Genomic DNA, 17,496 nt, shown 5'->3' with positions numbered 1-17,496 from the left:
GCAGGGGAGGCAGATATAACATGTGCAGAGAGAGTCAGCTTTGGGTGGGGTGTGTTCAATCTGCAATCTAAATTGCAGTGTAAAAATAAAGCAGCCAGTATTTACCCTGCACAGAAACAAAATAACCCACCCAAATCTAACTCTCTCTGCACATGTTTTCTCTGACGTCCTAGTGGATGCTGGGACTCCGTCAGGACAATGGGGAATAGCGGCTCCGCAGGAGACAGGGCACAAAATTTAAAAGTTTGACCACTAGGTGGTGTGTACTGGCTCCTCCCCCCATGACCCTCCTCCAAGCCTCAGTTAGGTTTTTGTGCCCGTCCGAGCAGGGAGCAATCTAGGTGGCTCTCCTAAAGAGCTGCTTAGAAAAAGTTTGTTAGGTTTTTTATTTTCAGTGAGTCCTGCTGGCAACAGGCTCACTGCAACGAGGGACTTAGGGGAGAAGAAGTGAACTCACCTGCGTGCAGGATGGATTTGCTTCTTAGGCTACTGGACACTAGCTCCAGAGGGACGATCACAGGTACAGCCTGGATGGGTCACCGGAGCCGCGCCGCCGACCCCCTTGCAGATGCCGAATAGAGAAGGTCCAGAAACCGGCGGCAGAAGACGTCTCAGTCTTCATGAGGTAGCGCACAGCACTGCAGCTGTGCGCCATTGCTCTCCGCACACTTTACACCAGCGGTCACTGAGGGTGCAGGGCGCTGGGGGGGGCGCCCTGGGCAGCAATGTAATATACCTATTCTGGCTAAAATATATCACATATAGCCCCTGGGGCTATATGGATGTATTTAACCCCTGCCAGGTTCCAAAAAAACCGGGAGAAGAAGCCCGCCGAAAAGGGGGCGGGGCCTATTCTCCTCAGCACACAGCGCCATTTTCCTGCCCAGCTCCGCTGCGAGGAAGGCTCCCAGGACTCTCCCCTGCACTGCACTACAGAAACAGGGTAAAAACAGAGAGGGGGGGCACTTATTGGCGATATTTATAATATTTGAGCTGCTATAAAGGGAACACACTTATTAAGGTTGTCCCTATATATATTTATAGCGCTTGGGTGTGTGCTGGCAAACTCTCCCTCTGTCTCCCCAAAGGGCTAGTGGGGTCCTGTCTTCTATCAGAGCATTCCCTGTGTGTCTGCTGTGTGTCGGTACGTGTGTGTCGACATGTATGAGGACGATGTTGGCGTGGAGGCGGAGCAATTGCCTGTAATGGTGATGTCACCCCCTAGGGAGTCGACACCAGAATGGATGGCTTTGTTTATGGAATTACGGGATAGTGTCAGCACGCTACAAAAGTCGGTTGACGACATGAGACAGCCGGCAAACCAGTTAGTACCTGTCCAGGCGTCTCAGACACCGTCAGGGGCTGTAAAACGCCCTTTACCTCAGTCGGTCGACACAGACCCAGACACTGACACTGAATCCAGTGTCGACGGTGAAGAAACAAACGTATTTTCCAGTAGGGCCACACGTTATATGATCACGGCAATGAGGGAGGCTTTGCATATCTCTGATACTGCAAGTACCACAAAAAGGGGTATTATGTGGGGTGTGAAAAAACTACCGATAGTTTTTCCTGAATCAGAGGAACTGAATGAAGTGTGTGATGAAGCGTGGGTTACCCCAGATAGAAAACTGCTAATTTCAAAGAAGTTATTGGCATTATACCCTTTCCCGCCAGAGGTTAGGGCGCGCTGGGAAACACCTCCTAGGGTGGATAAGGCGCTCACACGCTTATCAAAGCAAGTGGCGTTACCGTCTCCTGATACGGCCGCCCTCAAGGATCCAGGCTGGAGAATACATTAAAAAGTATATACACACATACGGGTGTTATACTGAGACCAGCAATCGCCTCAGCCTGGATGTGCAGTGCTGGCGTGGCTTGGTCGGAGTCACTGTCTGAAAATATTGATACCCTGGATAGGGACAGTATTTTACTGACTATAGAGCAGTTAAAGGATGCATTTCTTTATATGCGAGATGCACAGAGAGATATTTGCACTCTGGCATCAAGAGTAAGTGCGATGTCCATATCTGCCAGAAGAAGTTTATGGACGCGCCAGTGGTCAGGTGATGCGGATTCCAAACGACAGGAGCAGAAGCCCTCCCCGGCTTCTACAAAGGCGTCAGCATGACGCTGGGACCTTACAAGCAGACTCAGGGGCGGTGGGGGGTCGCCTCAAACATTTCAGCGCACAGTGGGCTCACTCGCAGGTGGACCCCTGGATCCTGCAGGTAGTATCTCAGGGTTACAGGTTGGAATTCGAGAAGTCCCCTCCTCGCCGTTTCCTAAAGTCTGCTTTGCCAACGTCTCCCTCCGACAGGGCGACGGTATTGGAGGCCATTCACAAGCTGTATTCTCAGCAGGTGATAGTCAAGGTACCCCTCCTACAACAGGGACAGGGGTATTACTCCACGCTATTTGTGGTACCGAAGCCGGACGGCTCGGTAAGACCGATTCTAAATCTAAAATCTCTGAACCTGTACATACAAAAATTCAAGTTCAAGATGGAGTCACTCAGAGCAGTGATAGCGAATCTGGAAGAAGGGATTTTATGGTGTCCTTGGACATCAAGGATGCTTACCTTCATGTTCCAATTTGTCCTTCACACCAAGGGTACCTCAGGTTCGTGGTCCAAAACTGTCATTATCAGCTTCAGACGCTGCCGTTTGGATTGTCCACGGCACCCCGGGTCTTTACCAAGGTAATGGCCGAAATGATGATCCTTCTTCGAAGAGAAGGCGTCTTAATTATCCCTTACTTGGACGATCTCCTGATAAGGGCAAGATCCAGAGAACAGCTGGAGGTCGGAGTAGCACTAACCCAAGTAGTGCTCCAACAACACGGGTGGATTCTGAATTTTCCAAAATCCCAACTGATCCCGACGACACGTCTGTTGTTCCTAGGGATGATTCTGGACACTGTTCAGAAAAAGGTATTTCTTCCGGAGGAGAAAGCCAGGGAGTTATCCGATCTAGTCAGGAACCTCCTAAAACCAGGAAAAGTATCTGTGCATCAATGCACAAGAGTCCTGGGAAAAATGGTAGCTTCTTACGAAGCGATTCCATTCGGCAGATTCCATGCACGAACTTTTCAGTGGGATCTGCTGGACAAATGGTCCGGATCGCATCTGCAGATGCATCAGCGGATAAAATTGTCCACAAGGACAAGAGTGTCTCTGCTATGGTGGTTGCAGAGTGCTCATCTGTTAGAGGGCCGCAGATTCGGCATACAGAACTGGGTCCTAGTGACCACGGATGCCAGCCTGAGAGGCTGGGGAGCGGTCACACAGGGAAGAAACTTCCAGGGCGTGTGGTCAAGCCTGGAGACGTCTCTTCACATAAATATCCTTGAGCTAAGAGCAATCTACAATGCTCTAAGCCTGGCAAAACCTCTGCTTCAGGGTCAGCCGGTGTTGATTCAGTCGGACAACATCACGGCAGTCGCCCACGTAAACAGACAGGGCGGCACAAGAAGCAGGAGGGCAATGGCAGAAGCTGCAAGGATTCTCCGCTGGGCAGAAAATCATGTGTTAGCACTGTCAGCTGTGTTCATCCCGGGAGTGGACAACTGGGAAGCAGACTTCCTCAGCAGACACGATCTGCACCCGGGAGAGTGGGGACTTCATCCAGAAGTCTTCCACATGATTGTGGTCCATTGGGAAAGACCAATGGTGGACATGATGGCGTCCAGCCTCAACAAAAAACTGGACAGGTATTGCGCCAGGTCAAGAGACCCTCAGGCAATAGCTGTAGACGCTCTGGTAACACCATGGGTGTACCAGTCAGTGTATGTGTTTCCTCCTCTTCCTCTCATACCAAAAGTACTGAGAATTATACGGCAAAGGGGAGTAAGAACGATACTCGTGGCTCCGGATTGGCCAAGAAGAACTTGGTACCCGGAACTTCAGGAGATGCTCACGGAAGATCCGTGGCCTCTACCTCTAAGACGGGACCTGCTTCAGCAGGGACCGTGTCTATTCCAAGACTTACCGCGGCTGCGTTTGACGGCATGGCGGTTGAACGCCGAATCCTAAGGGAAAAAGGCATTCCGGAAGAGGTCATCCCTACCCTGGTAAAAGCCAGGAAGGAGGTGACTGCACAACATTATCACCGCATTTGGAGAAAATATGTTGCGTGGTGTGAGGCCAGGAAGGCCCCGACGGAGGAATTTCAACTGGGTCGATTCCTACATTTCCTGCAAACAGGATTGTCTATGGGCCTCAAATTAGGGTCCATTAAGGTTCAAATTTCGGCCCTGTCGATTTTCTTCCAGAAAGAATTGGCTTCAGTTCCTGAAGTCCAGACTTTTGTAAAAGGAGTACTACATATACAGCCCCCGGTTGTGCCCCCAGTGGCACCGTGGGATCTTAATGTAGTTTTGGATTTTCTCAAATCCCATTGGTTTGAGCCACTCAAATCGGTGGATTTGAAATATCTTACATGGAAAGTAACCATGCTACTGGCCCTGGCTTCAGCCAGGAGAGTGTCAGAATTGGCGGCTTTATCGTATAAAAGCCGGTTCCGGTATGAATGGTCGACCATGTTATGGTCGACAGTCATTAGGTCGACCACTATTGGTCGACATTGACATGGTCGACATGGACACATGGTCGACACATGAAAATGGTCGACACATGAAAGGTCGACATATGAAAAGGTCGACATGAGTTTTTTAACTTCTTTTGGTGTAGTTTTTTGCGTAAAGTGACTGGGAACCCCAATTAGTGCACCACGTCCCCTCGCATGGCTCGCTTCGCTCGCCATGCTTCGGGCATGGTGCCTTCGCTCCGCTGCCGCTTCGCTCGGCACACTTTACCGTTCCAATCGTAGTCCATGTGGATCGTAAAGTATGGAAAAGTTCCCCAAAAGAAAAAAAAGTTAAAAAAATCATGTCGACCTTTTCATGTGTCGACCTTTCATGTGTCGACCATTTTCATGTGTCGACCATGTGTCCATGTCGACCATGTCAATGTCGACCAATAGTGGTCGACCTAATGACTGTCGACCATAACATGGTCGACCATGTGAACGGATACCATAAAAGCCCATATCTGATTTTCCATTCGGACAGGGCAGAACTGCGGACGCGTCCTCACTTTCTGCCTAAGGTGGTTTCAGCGTTTCACCTGAACCAGCCTATTGTGGTGCCTGCGGCTACTAGCGATTTGGAGGATTCCAAGTTGCTGGACGTTGTCAGAGCATTGAAAATATATATTTCAAGGACGGCTGGAGTCAGAAAATCTGACTCGCTGTTTATACTGTATGCACCCAACAAGCTGGGTGCTCCTGCTTCTAAGCAGACGATTGCTCGTTGGATTTGTAGCACAATTCAACTTGCACATTCTGTGGCAGGCCTGCCACAGCCTAAATCTGTCAAGGCCCATTCCACAAGGAAGGTGGGCTCATCTTGGGCGCCTGCCCGAGGGGTCTCGGCATTACAACTCTGCCGAGCAGCTACGTGGTCAGGGGAGAACACGTTTGTAAAATTCTACAAATTTGATACCCTGGCTAAGGAGGACCTGGAGTTCTCTCATTCGGTGCTGCAGAGTCATCCGCACTCTCCCGCCCGTTTGGGAGCTTTGGTATAATCCCCATGGTCCTGACGGAGTCCCAGCATCCACTAGGACGTCAGAGAAAATAAGATTTTACTTACCGATAAATCTATTTCTCGTAGTCCGTAGTGGATGCTGGGCGCCCATCCCAAGTGCGGATTGTCTGCAATACTTGTACATAGTTATTGTTACAAAAAAATCGGGTTGTTATTGTTGTGAGCCGTCTGTTCAGAGGCTCCTACGTTTGTCATACTGTTAACTGGGTTCAGATCACAAGTTGTACGGTGTGATTGGTGTGGCTGGTATGAGTCTTACCCGGGATTCAAAATCCTTCCTTATTGTGTACGCTCGTCCGGGCACAGTATCCTAACTGAGGCTTGGAGGAGGGTCATGGGGGGAGGAGCCAGTACACACCACCTAGTGGTCAAACTTTTAAATTTTGTGCCCTGTCTCCTGCGGAGCCGCTATTCCCCATGGTCCTGACGGAGTCCCAGCATCCACTACGGACTACGAGAAATAGATTTATCGGTAAGTAAAATCTTATTATATCTGCCCCCCCCCTCCCCTGCAGTGCACATGGTTTTGCCCAATTGCTAACAAACTTGCTGCTGCGATCAACTCAGAATTACCCCCAATATTCCACCACAGATTAGTACATCCCACCCTTAATTAAATATTGTGAGCTTCTCATTTAATTAAATAAACCTAGTTTGTGAATTGGGCAGCATGTTGTGGGTACGCTGTGGCAGATTCTGATCCCCCTACTATTTGGTGTTCAGGGTGCTGTCTGCATATTTCCGATACTTTTGCACATGTCCCATCATTTGCAATCAACTTTGCTGCTGCTCCAAATTGTGTTATGCTCCTTTTCTGTTTACACTTGCAATTTGCAGGCTTTTTCTATTGTGGGTTTATCCATGTACATATATAAATGGAAAGCGTAGTAACTGCATAATAAGATACAGGTTATAACAAAGTAAATTCTTGTAATATGTCAGTTAAAAGACGCTGTAATATTTTTTTTTTCTGGTTTGCATAGTACATAACTATATTTTGATTACAGTTTTCCTTTAATAAATGCAAATTCAATACTTCCCCTTTCAAATACCCAGCAATCTTTGGGACTAGGAAGAATAGGTAACATAAGCATACACGTGAAAATATGTTGTTTCTTTTGCAAAGTACTTAAGACTAGTGATGTGCACCGGACATTTTTCGGGTTTTGTGTTTTGGTTTTGGATTCGTTTCCGCGGCCGTGTTTTGGATTCGGACGCGTTTTGGCAAAACCTCACCGAAAATTTTTTGTCGGATTCGGGTGTGTTTTGGACTCGGGTGTTTTTTTGCAAAAAAACCTAAAAAACAGCTTAAATCATAGAATTTGGGGGTCATTTTGATCCCATAGTTTTATTAACCTCAATTACCATAATTTCCACTCATTTCCAGTCTATTCTGAACACCTCACACCTCACAATATTATTTTTAGTCCTAAAATTTGCACCGAGGTCGCTGGATGGCTAAGCTAAGCGACACAAGTGGCCGACACAAACACCTGGCCCATCTAGGAGTGGCACTGCAGTTTCAGGCATGATGGCACTTCAAAAAAATTGTCCCCAAACAGCACATGATGCAAAGAAAAAAAGAGGCGCACCAAGGTCGCTGTGTGACTAAGCTAAGCGACACAAGTGGCCGACACAAACACCTGGCCCATCTAGGAGTGGCACTGCAGTGTCAGGCAGGATGGCACTTCAAACAAATTGTCCCCAAACAGCACATGATGCAAAGAAAAATTAAAGAAAAAAGAGGTGCAAGATGGAATTGTCCTTTGGCCCTCCCACCCACCCTTATGTTGTATAAACAGGACATGCACACTTTAACGAACCCATCATTTCAGCGACAGGGTCTGCCACACGACTGTGACTGAAATGACTGGTTGGTTTGGGCCCCCACCAAAAAAGAAGCAATCAATCTCTCCTTGCACAAACTGGCTCTACAGAGGCAAGATGTCCACCTCATCATCATCCTCCGATTCCTCACCCCTTTCACTGTGTACATCCCCCTCCTCACAGATTATTAATTCGTCCCCACTGGAATCCACCATCTCAGGTCCCTGTGTACTTTGTGGAGGCAATTGCTGCTGGTGAATGTCTCCACGGAGGAATTGATTATAATTAATTTTGATGAACATCATCTTCTCCACATTTTCTGGAAGTAACCTCGTACGCCGATTGCTGACAAGGTGAGCGGCTGCACTAAACACTCTTTCGGAGTACACACTGGAGGGAGGGCAACTTAGGTAGAATAAAGCCAGTTTGTGCAAGGGCCTCCAAATTGCCTCTTTTTCCTGCCAGTATACGTACGGACTGTCTGACGTGCCTACTTGGATGCGGTCACTCATATAATCCTCCACCATTCTTTCAATGGTGAGAGAATCATATGCAGTGACAGTAGACGACATGTCAGTAATCGTTGGCAGGTCCTTCAGTCCGGACCAGATGTCAGCACTCGCTCCAGACTGCCATGCATCACCGCCAGCGGGTGGGCTCGGAATTCTTAGCCTTTTCCTCGCACCCCCAGTTGCAGGAGAATGTGAAGGAGGAGATGTTGACGGGTCACGTTCCGCTTGACTTGACAATTTTCTCACCAGCAGGTCTTTGAACCTCTGCAGACTTGTGTCTGCTGGAAAGAGAGATACAACGTAGGTTTTAAATCTAGGATCGAGCACGGTGGCCAAAATGTAGTGCTCTGATTTCAACAGATTGACCACACGTGAATCCTGGTTAAGCGAATTAAGGGCTCCATCCACAAGTCCCACATGCCTAGCGGAATCGCTCTGTTTTAGCTCCTCCTTCAATGTCTCCAGCTTCTTCTGCAAAAGCCTGATGAGGGGAATGACCTGACTCAGGCTGGCAGTGTCTGAACTGACTTCACGTGTGGCAAGTTCAAAGGGTTGCAGAACCTTGTACAACGTTGAAATCATTCTCCACTGCGCTTGAGTCAGGTGCATTCCCCCTCCTTTGCCTATATTGTGGGCAGATGTATAGGCTTGAATGGCCTTTTGCTGCTCCTCCATCCTCTGAAGCATATAGAGGGTTGAATTCCACCTCGTTACCACCTCTTGCTTCAGATGATGGCAGGACAGGTTCAGGAATGTTTGGTGGTGCTCCAGTCTTCTGTACGCGGTGGCTGAATGCCGAAAGTGGCCCGCAATTCTTCGGGCCACCAACAGCATCTCTTGCACGCCCCTGTCGTTTTTTAAATAATTCTGTACCACCAAATTCAATGTATGTGTAAAACATGGGACGTGCTGGAATTTGCCCAGATGTAATGCACGCACAATATTGCTGGCGTTGTCCGATGTCACAAATCCCCAGGAGAGTCCAATTGGGGTAAGCCATTCTGCGATGATCTTCCTCAGTTGCCGTAAGAGGTTGTCAGCTGTGTGCCTATTCTGGAAAGCGGTGATACAAAGCGTAGCCTGCCTAGGAACGAGTTGGCGTTTGCGAGATGCTGTTACTGGTGCCGCCGCTGCTGTTCTTGCTGCGGGAGGCAATACATCTACCCAGTGGGCTGTCACAGTCATATAGTCCTGAGTCTGCCCTGCTCCACTTGTCCACATGTCCGTGGTTAAGTGGACATTGGGTACAACTGCATTTTTTAGGACACTGGTGAGTCTTTTTCTGAGGTCTGTGTACATTTTCGGTATCGCCTGCCTAGAGAAATGGAACCTTGATGGTATTTGGTACCGGGGACACAGTACCTCAATCAAGTCTCTAGTTGGCTCTGAATTAACGGTGGATACCGGAACCACGTTTCTCACCGCCCAGGCCGCCAAGGCCTGAGTTATCTGCTTTGCAGCAGGATGACTGCTGTGATATTTCATCTTCCTCGCAAAGGACTGTTGGACAGTCAATTGCTTACTGGAAGTAGTACAAGTGGTCTACCGACTTCCCCTCTGGGATGACGATCGACTCCCAGCAGCTACAACAGCAGCGCCAGCAGCAGTAGGCGTTACACTCAAGGATGCATCGGAGGAATCCCAGGCAGGAGAGGACTCATCAGACTTGCCAGTGACATGGCCTGCAGGACTATTGGCTTTCCTGGGTAAGGAGGAAATTGACACTGAGGGAGTTGGTGGTGTGGTTTGCAGGAGCTTGGTTACAAGAGGAAGGGATTTAGTGGTCAGTGGACTGCTTCCGCGGTCACCCAAAGTTTTTGAACTTGTCACTGACTTATGATGAATGCGCTGCAGGTGACGTATAAGGGAGGATGTTCCGAGGTGGTTAACGTCCTTACCCCTACTTATTACAGCTTGACAAAGGCAACACACGGCTTGACACCTGTTGTCCGCATTTGTGTTGAAATAATTCATGTCAATGGCCATATTCGTCCCACGGACAACAGGTGTCTCCCCGGGTGCCTGACTTAAACAAACCACCTCGCCATCAGAATCCTCCTTGTCAATTTCCTCCCCAGCGCCAGCAACACCCATATCCTCCTCATCCTGGTGTACTTCAACAGTGACATCTTCAATTTGACTATCAGGAACTGGACTGCGGGTGCTCCTTCCAGCACTTGCAGGGGGCGTGCAAATGGTGGAAGGCGCAAGCTCTTCCCGTCCAGTGTTGGGAAGGTCAGGCATCGCAACCGACACAATTGGACTCTCCTTGGGTATTTGTGATTTAGAAGAACGCACAGTTCTTTGCTGTGCTTTTGCCAGCTTAAGTCTTTCCATTTTTCTAGCGAGAGGATGAGTGCTTCCATCCTCATGTGAAGCTGAACCACTAGCCATGAACATAGGCCAGGGCCTCAGCCGTTCCTTGCCACTCCGTATCGTAAATGGCATATTGGCAAGTTTACGCTTCTCCTCAGACGCTTTTAATTTTGATTTTTGGGTCATTTTACTGAACTTTTGTTTTTTGGATTTTACATGCTCTCTACTATGACATTGGGCATCGGCCTTGGCAGACGACGTTAATGGCATTTCATCGTCTCGGCCATGACTAGTGGCAGCAGCTTCAGCACGAGGTGGAAGTGGATCTTGATCTTTCCCTGTTTTAACCTCCACATTTTTGTTCTCCATTTTTTAATGTGTGGAATTATATGCCAGTATCAATAGCAATGGCCTACTACTTTATTTACTGCGCACACCTGAAATGCACCACAGGTATGGATGGATAGTATACTTGACGACACAGAGGTAGGTACAGCAGTGGCCTTCCGTACTGCTATATATAGTATACTGGTGGTCACTGTGTCAGCGAACTGCAAAACTAAAATGCACCACAGGTATAGAATGTAGATGGATAGTATACTTAATGAATGACGACACAGAGGTAGGTACAGCAGTGGCCTTCCGTACCGTACTGCTATATATAGTATACTGGTGGTCACTGTGGCAGCAAACTGCAAAACTAAAATGCACCACAGGTATAGAATGTAGATGGATAGTATACTTAATGAATGACGACACAGAGGTAGGTACAGCAGTGGCCTTCCGTACCGTACTGCTATATATAGTATACTGGTGGTCACTGTGTCAGCAAACTGCAAAACTAAAATGCACCACAGGTATAGAATGTAGATGGATAGTATACTTAATGACGACACAGAGGTAGGTACAGCAGTGGCCTTCCGTACCGTACTGCTATATATAGTATACTGGTGGTCACTGTGTCAGCAAACTGCAAAACTAAAATGCACCACAGGTATAGAATGTAGATGGATAGTATATTTAATGAATGACGACACAGAGGTAGGTACAGCAGTGGCCTTCCGTACTGCTATATATAGTATACTGGTGGTCACTGTGTCAGCAAACTGCAAAACTAAAATGCACCACAGGTATAGAATGTAGATGGATAGTATACTTAATGAATGACGACACAGAGGTAGGTACAGCAGTGGCCTTCCGTATTGCTATATATAGTATACTGGTGGTCACTGTGTCAGCAAACTGCAAAACTAAAATGCACCACAGATATAGAATGTAGATGGATAGTATACTTAATGACGACACAGAGGTAGGTACAGCAGTGGCCTTCCGTACTGCTATATATAGTATACTGGTGGTCACTGTGTCAGCAAACTGCAAAACTAAAATGCACCACAGGTATAGAATGTAGATGGATAGTATACTTAATGACGACACAGAGGTAGGTACAGCAGTGGCCTACTGTTCCGTAATGCTATATATTATATACTGGTGGTCACTGGTCAGCAAAACTCTGCCCTGTACTCCTCCTATATAATATTATACTGGTGGTCCCCAGTCCCCACAATAAAGCAGCACACTGAGCACAGATATGGAGTGTTTTTCAGGCAGACAACGTATACTGGTGGTCACTGTCAGCAAAACTCTGCACTGTACTCCTGCTATATAATACAGCTGCTCCCCAGTCCCCACAATTAAGCAGTGTGAGCACAGATATATGCAGCACACTGTGAGCACCGATATGGAGCATTTTTTTCAGGCAGAGAACGGATAACTGGTGGTCACTGATCAGCAAAACTCTGCACTGTACTCCTCCTATATACAGCTGCTCCCCAGCCCTCCCCACAATTACGCAATAAAGCACAATCAAGTTCAACAATAACGGAGAGGACGCCAGCCACGTCCTCTCCCTAACATTTCCAATGCACGAGTGAAAATGGCGGCGACGCGCGGCTGCTTATATAGAATCCGAATCTCGCGAGAATCCGACAGCGGGATGATGACGTTCGGGCGCGCTCGGGTTACCCGAGCCATACGGGAGAATCCGAGTATGGCTCGGACCCGTGTAAAAAGGGTGAAGTTCGGGGGGGTTCGGTTTCCGAGAAACCGAACCCGCTCATCACTACTTAAGACTGCACTAATTGCTCCCAATTCATAACCTGTACGTAATAAGTCTGGGACATTAATATAGCGGTTTGTTAGAATTAGCTTATAATGAACCTGTTACAGTGAATGCACATTATGTAGCTTAATTGTCATGACTTGTACGGTTGGTCTTGTTTAAAGTGTGTGCATTTTATCAAATATTTTAATACAGTATTGTGTATAATGTTTTGCACCTTGGAAATATTGCTGCTTGTTTTTATAACGTTATATAATAACATGCAGCAGTCAAGTAACACGGTGTGCCCAATCTTTAATAAATAGCATCCAGTTTCACATTCACCTCATTAATTCTCTTTTTTGCTGCAGCCTCACTGCTGTGACATTAGCTGTGTGTGGTCATTTCTCCTCTCAGCCATTCAGTCCCCTGATATCTCAGTGTGTGACTTCAGTCATGGCCTACTAAGGGCATCAGAATTACAAACGGCATTGATGTGACAATGATTCCTTAACAGTGTGTGTTGTTATTTATACAAGACTGATAAATGTGTGTGTATATGTGTGTGTATGTGTGTGTGTGTGTGTATGTATATATATATATATATATACATATATACTACCGTTTAAAAGTTTGGGGTCACCCAGACAATTTCCTTATTTTTGAAAGAAAAGCACTGTTTTTTTCCAATGAAGATAACATTAAATTAATCAGAAATACACTCTATACATTGTTAATGTGGTAAATGACTATTGTAGCTCCAAACATCTGGTTTATATGGAATATATACATACTGTAGGTGTATAGATGCCCATTTCCAGCAACCATCACTCCAGTGTTCCAGTGTACATTGTGTTTGCTAATCGCGTTAGAAGACTAATGGATGATTAGAAAACCCTTGTGCAATTATGTTAGCACAGCTGAAAACGGGTTTGCTCGTTAGAGAATCTATAAAACTGGCCTTCCTTTGAGCTAGTTGAGTATCTGGAGCATCACATTTGTGGGTTCGATTATACTCTCAAAATGGCCAGAAAAAGGGAACATTCATGTGAACCTCGACAGTCTATTATTGTGCTTCGAAATTAAGACTATTTCATGCAAGAAATTGCCAAGAAACTGAACATTTCCTACAACGATGTGTGTTACTCCCTTCTGAGAACAGCACAAACAGGCTCTAACCAGAGTAGAAAGAGTAGTGGGAGGCCCCAGTGCACAACTGAGCAAGAAGACAAGTACATTAGAGTCTCTAGTTTGAGAATTAGATGCCTCACAGGTCCTCAACTGGCAGCTTCATTAAATGGTATCCGCAAAATGCCAGTGTCAACGTCTACAGTGAAGAGGCGACTCCCGGATGCTGGCCTTCTAGGCAGAGTGGCAAAGAAAAAGCCATATCTGAGAGTGGCCAATAAAAGGAAAAGAGTAATGGGGGCAAAAGAACACAGACATTGGACAGAGGAAGATTGGAAAAAAGTGTTATGGACAGACAAATTGAAGTTTGAGGTGTTTGGATCATACAGAAGAACATTTGTCAAGCATGGTGGGAGGTAATGTGATGGTCTGGTGCTGCTTTGGTGCTAGTAAAGTGGGAGATTTGTAAAAGGGATTTTGAATAAGGAAGGCTATCACTCCATTATGCAACGCCATGCCATGACCTGTGGACAGAGCTTGATTGGAGCCAGTTTCCTCCTCCACCAGGACAATGACCCAAAGCACACACCCAAATTATGCAAGAACTATTTAGGGAAGCAGCAGGCAGCTGGTATTCTGTCTGTAATGGAGTGGCCATCGCAGTCACCAGATCTCAACCCTATTGAGCCGTTGTCGGAGCAGCTTGATCGTATGGTACGCAAAAAGTGGCCATCAAGCCAAACCAACTTGTGGGAGGTGCTCATGAAGCATGGGGTGAAATTTCTTCAGATTACCTCAACAAATTAACAGCTAGAATGCCAAAGGTCTGCAATGCTGTAATTGCTGCAAAAGGAGCATTCTTTGACGAAAGCAAAGTTTGAAGGGCAAAATTATTATTTCAAATAAAAATCATTATTTCTAACCTTGCCAATGTCTTAACTACATGTTCTATTCATTTTGCAACTCATTTGATAAATAAGTCCGTTTTCATATAAAACACGAAATTGTCTGGGTGACCCCAAACTTTTGAACAGTAGTGTGTGTGTGTGTGTATATATATATATATATATATATATATACACAAATAATTATTATATATATATATATATATATATATATATAAATCGATACATAAATACATTCATTTTTGTTAGGTTTTTTTTTTTCTTCTCTCTCATATCCTTGTTTGGTATCAAACCGTTATTTCATCCGTTCACTACATCTGTGTCATTACAAATGACTATAATACATATATATTGTATACAGTACTTATCTTTATAAGATATTTTATATAATATGTAGAGAATATTTCTCAGGTCAGAAGATTTGGCAGTGCAAACTTTTACCCATTTACAGTTTAAGATAGTGTAGACCATTTAACATAATAATTATTAGGGTTTTTACGAACTAGAAACACACTGAATGTTTCTTCAAATTTCTTGTTGTCACCATTTCTAATGTTTTAAAAAACATGCAACAATAAAGGCATGATGTCATGAGTACACACTATACGATATATCACTTGTACAGCTGCCAAATGATAGGTCGCTGTTGCATGGGTGGGTCTTTACAGCCAATATATCTGTGAACAGTGTTGTTCACAGACATATCAGCAGCATGGTAGATTCTGATATGTCATGCATATATATCAGTACAGGAACGACCCATATGCTGGTCGCAGGAACCTCCAATAATGACATCACAACTGGGAGGGCAAATTTAAATGCCCACCTAGTTATGATGTCTGGCCAGACATATTGAGTGGCCGATTGGTAAGTGTGTATAGCTTGGTAAATTGCTCACTTGGTCTGCAGGAGGGGTGGCTTGGCCAGTGGGTCACTGGCCTCCCTTAAATTACCAGTTTCATATGACACAGTGGTTATATTGTTTTAAATAAAAGTAATGAAAAAACTTCATATCAGAGGCAGAACTCTGGGAGGCAGTGTACATACATACACACATACATACATATATTTATCTTAATATAGGAAATAGGGGGGCACCAATATTTATCTTGCCTCCGGGCAACTGTGACGAACTTACGCCACTGCTTCATATGCAGCATTACTTTCATACTTGAAATATACCAACAATGGTTTAAAATATAATAAAATAATTATTTATAAAATATAGTTCGCATTCAGTGGAAATCTGTATTGGATTTCCATTAATACACTATAGTACCCAATTAGAGTTTTGTATTTGGCAAAGGATTGGAATGTTACTAATTACTACATGTATGGGATGGTGCTGTAAGATGATTTTCCCATTACACTGACTGGTGATGTTTTCCTAGAATACTCACCTACTAACTCGAAGACCGGCTCTGACCTAGTGTCCTGGGATAACATCTGGACGATGTGCTCATTACTAAATTGATTTGCAGCTACAGCTTTATTTAGTGAAGCTATTCATTAATACAAGTGTTTGGTATAACTGTTGTTCTCCTCCACTGTGGGAAGAATATTGTGGACCATACTTGTCTTAATTGTTGAGGCTTCAGTGCCTTTTAGATGAGCTCTTTGATTTGTTAGTTTGCTTTATGGTTGAAAATATCTATTATGATATTATTACTATAATTGTACTACTGTAGTTCTATATAAAAAGAAATTGCTTGCAAAAGCTGGGTGGATATAAAAAAAAAAATTTTCATTTATGTTCCATTAATTGAAGAAAAGTCTATATGCACAGCTCACCCTGTGAGCCTGAGAACATTCTCCATCACCCCTGCCCAGAACTGAATGCAAAGTGGAACAACCATCCACATGCACATACCCGTTAACAAGCAATAGTGTTGAGATACGTAATGTAGGCAACTCCCAGAAAGATTGTATTACCAAACAATAACAAAATACTGTGCCACACATTTAGGTTTGTAGTTTTCCCCACGGTATTCCGCCTGCATCCTCACGGATCAAAAAGAGCTGTTCATTTCATTTCATTTGTATTATATATACACAAAATATGCTTTTGACATTTCACACACAATTCGCATTTCCGTAACCCTGCTGTGTTGAACACCTGTGCTGTGATAAACAGTATTACTGTACGGAGCGATCAGTTCTCTGTTGAAAATGTACATATTATTTTCAGCTCCCCTTTTATTTGCCATGGAATATGAACCATGTTTCTTCCCATGTTCAATTCCATGTACTAATAATAAGTACATTAACATGTTCTTTCTGTACACATAAGGAGTGATAACACTTATGTCTGTGTGCACGTTATGTCTAAATATAGTATTGTTGATTTCTGGTTGATACATGCAAATGTCTACGTGTATGTTGTTCTGTTTGTTTACGCTGTACTGTAATTATTATTTGCCTTTAAAATGTTCTCCCTTCCATTCTGCCCTTGTATCTTCACAGTCATTGTATACAGCAGATTCTAGAAAGTGTAAATCATTGTCATCTTAATGGCATAGTTCACAGAGACCTGAAGGTCAGTATCTGGTGCTTTAAAGTTGCTTAAGGGTGTGTTAAAGGTGGAAATGGCTAAGGTCTACTTAACAATTCTTATTTGCCCTTTCCGGAAATGTTGCATTACGTTACATGCATGTTGCCTGCAGACTACATCTACATCATGGCTTAGAAAGTAACAGTACTAGACTTGTCTGGGATGTTGGGTTTCTTGCCTTATGGGATATGTAAAGATTTGGTTCCGCCATGATGACTTATGCAGTCTGTAGATTTCACCCCCACCTCTGTCCTCAGATTTTGGGTTACACTTGCAAAACAACTGGTTGCTTCTCGAAAATCTATGAAATAATTTACTACAGCAAATTAACACAGGCAATTGTAAAATATGAATGGTTTGTGGGATTTGAATAAAACATTTAAAAAAATGATCAACTTGTTTTTATAGCACAGCTGCAGTTGGCTCTGTTAACTGTACTTTGTGCTTAGTGCTTTTTCCTATTCAAAAAAGGGAGTTTTCATAAAATACAATACACCATAATATAATGGATATTGCCAGTTGTTTGCTCGCTGTACGTTTAAACCCAGT

The 17,496-nt window shown here is 44.8% G+C and overlaps 1 protein-coding gene across 27 annotated transcripts in view; it reads left to right on the top strand.

Annotated features, from left to right (window-relative positions):
- Nucleotides 1–17,496, top strand: part of CAMK2D (calcium/calmodulin dependent protein kinase II delta) — a 430,831-nt gene that overhangs the window by 319,772 nt on the left and 93,563 nt on the right. For 19 of the 27 annotated variants that reach the window (XM_063920188.1, XM_063920182.1, XM_063920187.1 and 16 more), the window contains exon 6: nt 16,860–16,932. The exons of the other annotated variants lie outside the window; for them this stretch is intronic. In XM_063920188.1, the coding sequence (XP_063776258.1) occupies nt 16,860–16,932 (73 nt within the window). The remainder of the gene's footprint in view (nt 1–16,859; nt 16,933–17,496) is intronic. 27 annotated transcript variants of the gene reach the window in all.

This window comes from Pseudophryne corroboree, chromosome 1 (genome assembly GCF_028390025.1).
Source record: "Pseudophryne corroboree isolate aPseCor3 chromosome 1, aPseCor3.hap2, whole genome shotgun sequence".
Taxonomy (NCBI): domain Eukaryota; kingdom Metazoa; phylum Chordata; class Amphibia; order Anura; family Myobatrachidae; genus Pseudophryne; species Pseudophryne corroboree.
Note: the sequence above shows the minus strand (reverse complement) of the source record. Positions and strands in the feature narration are given on the sequence as shown.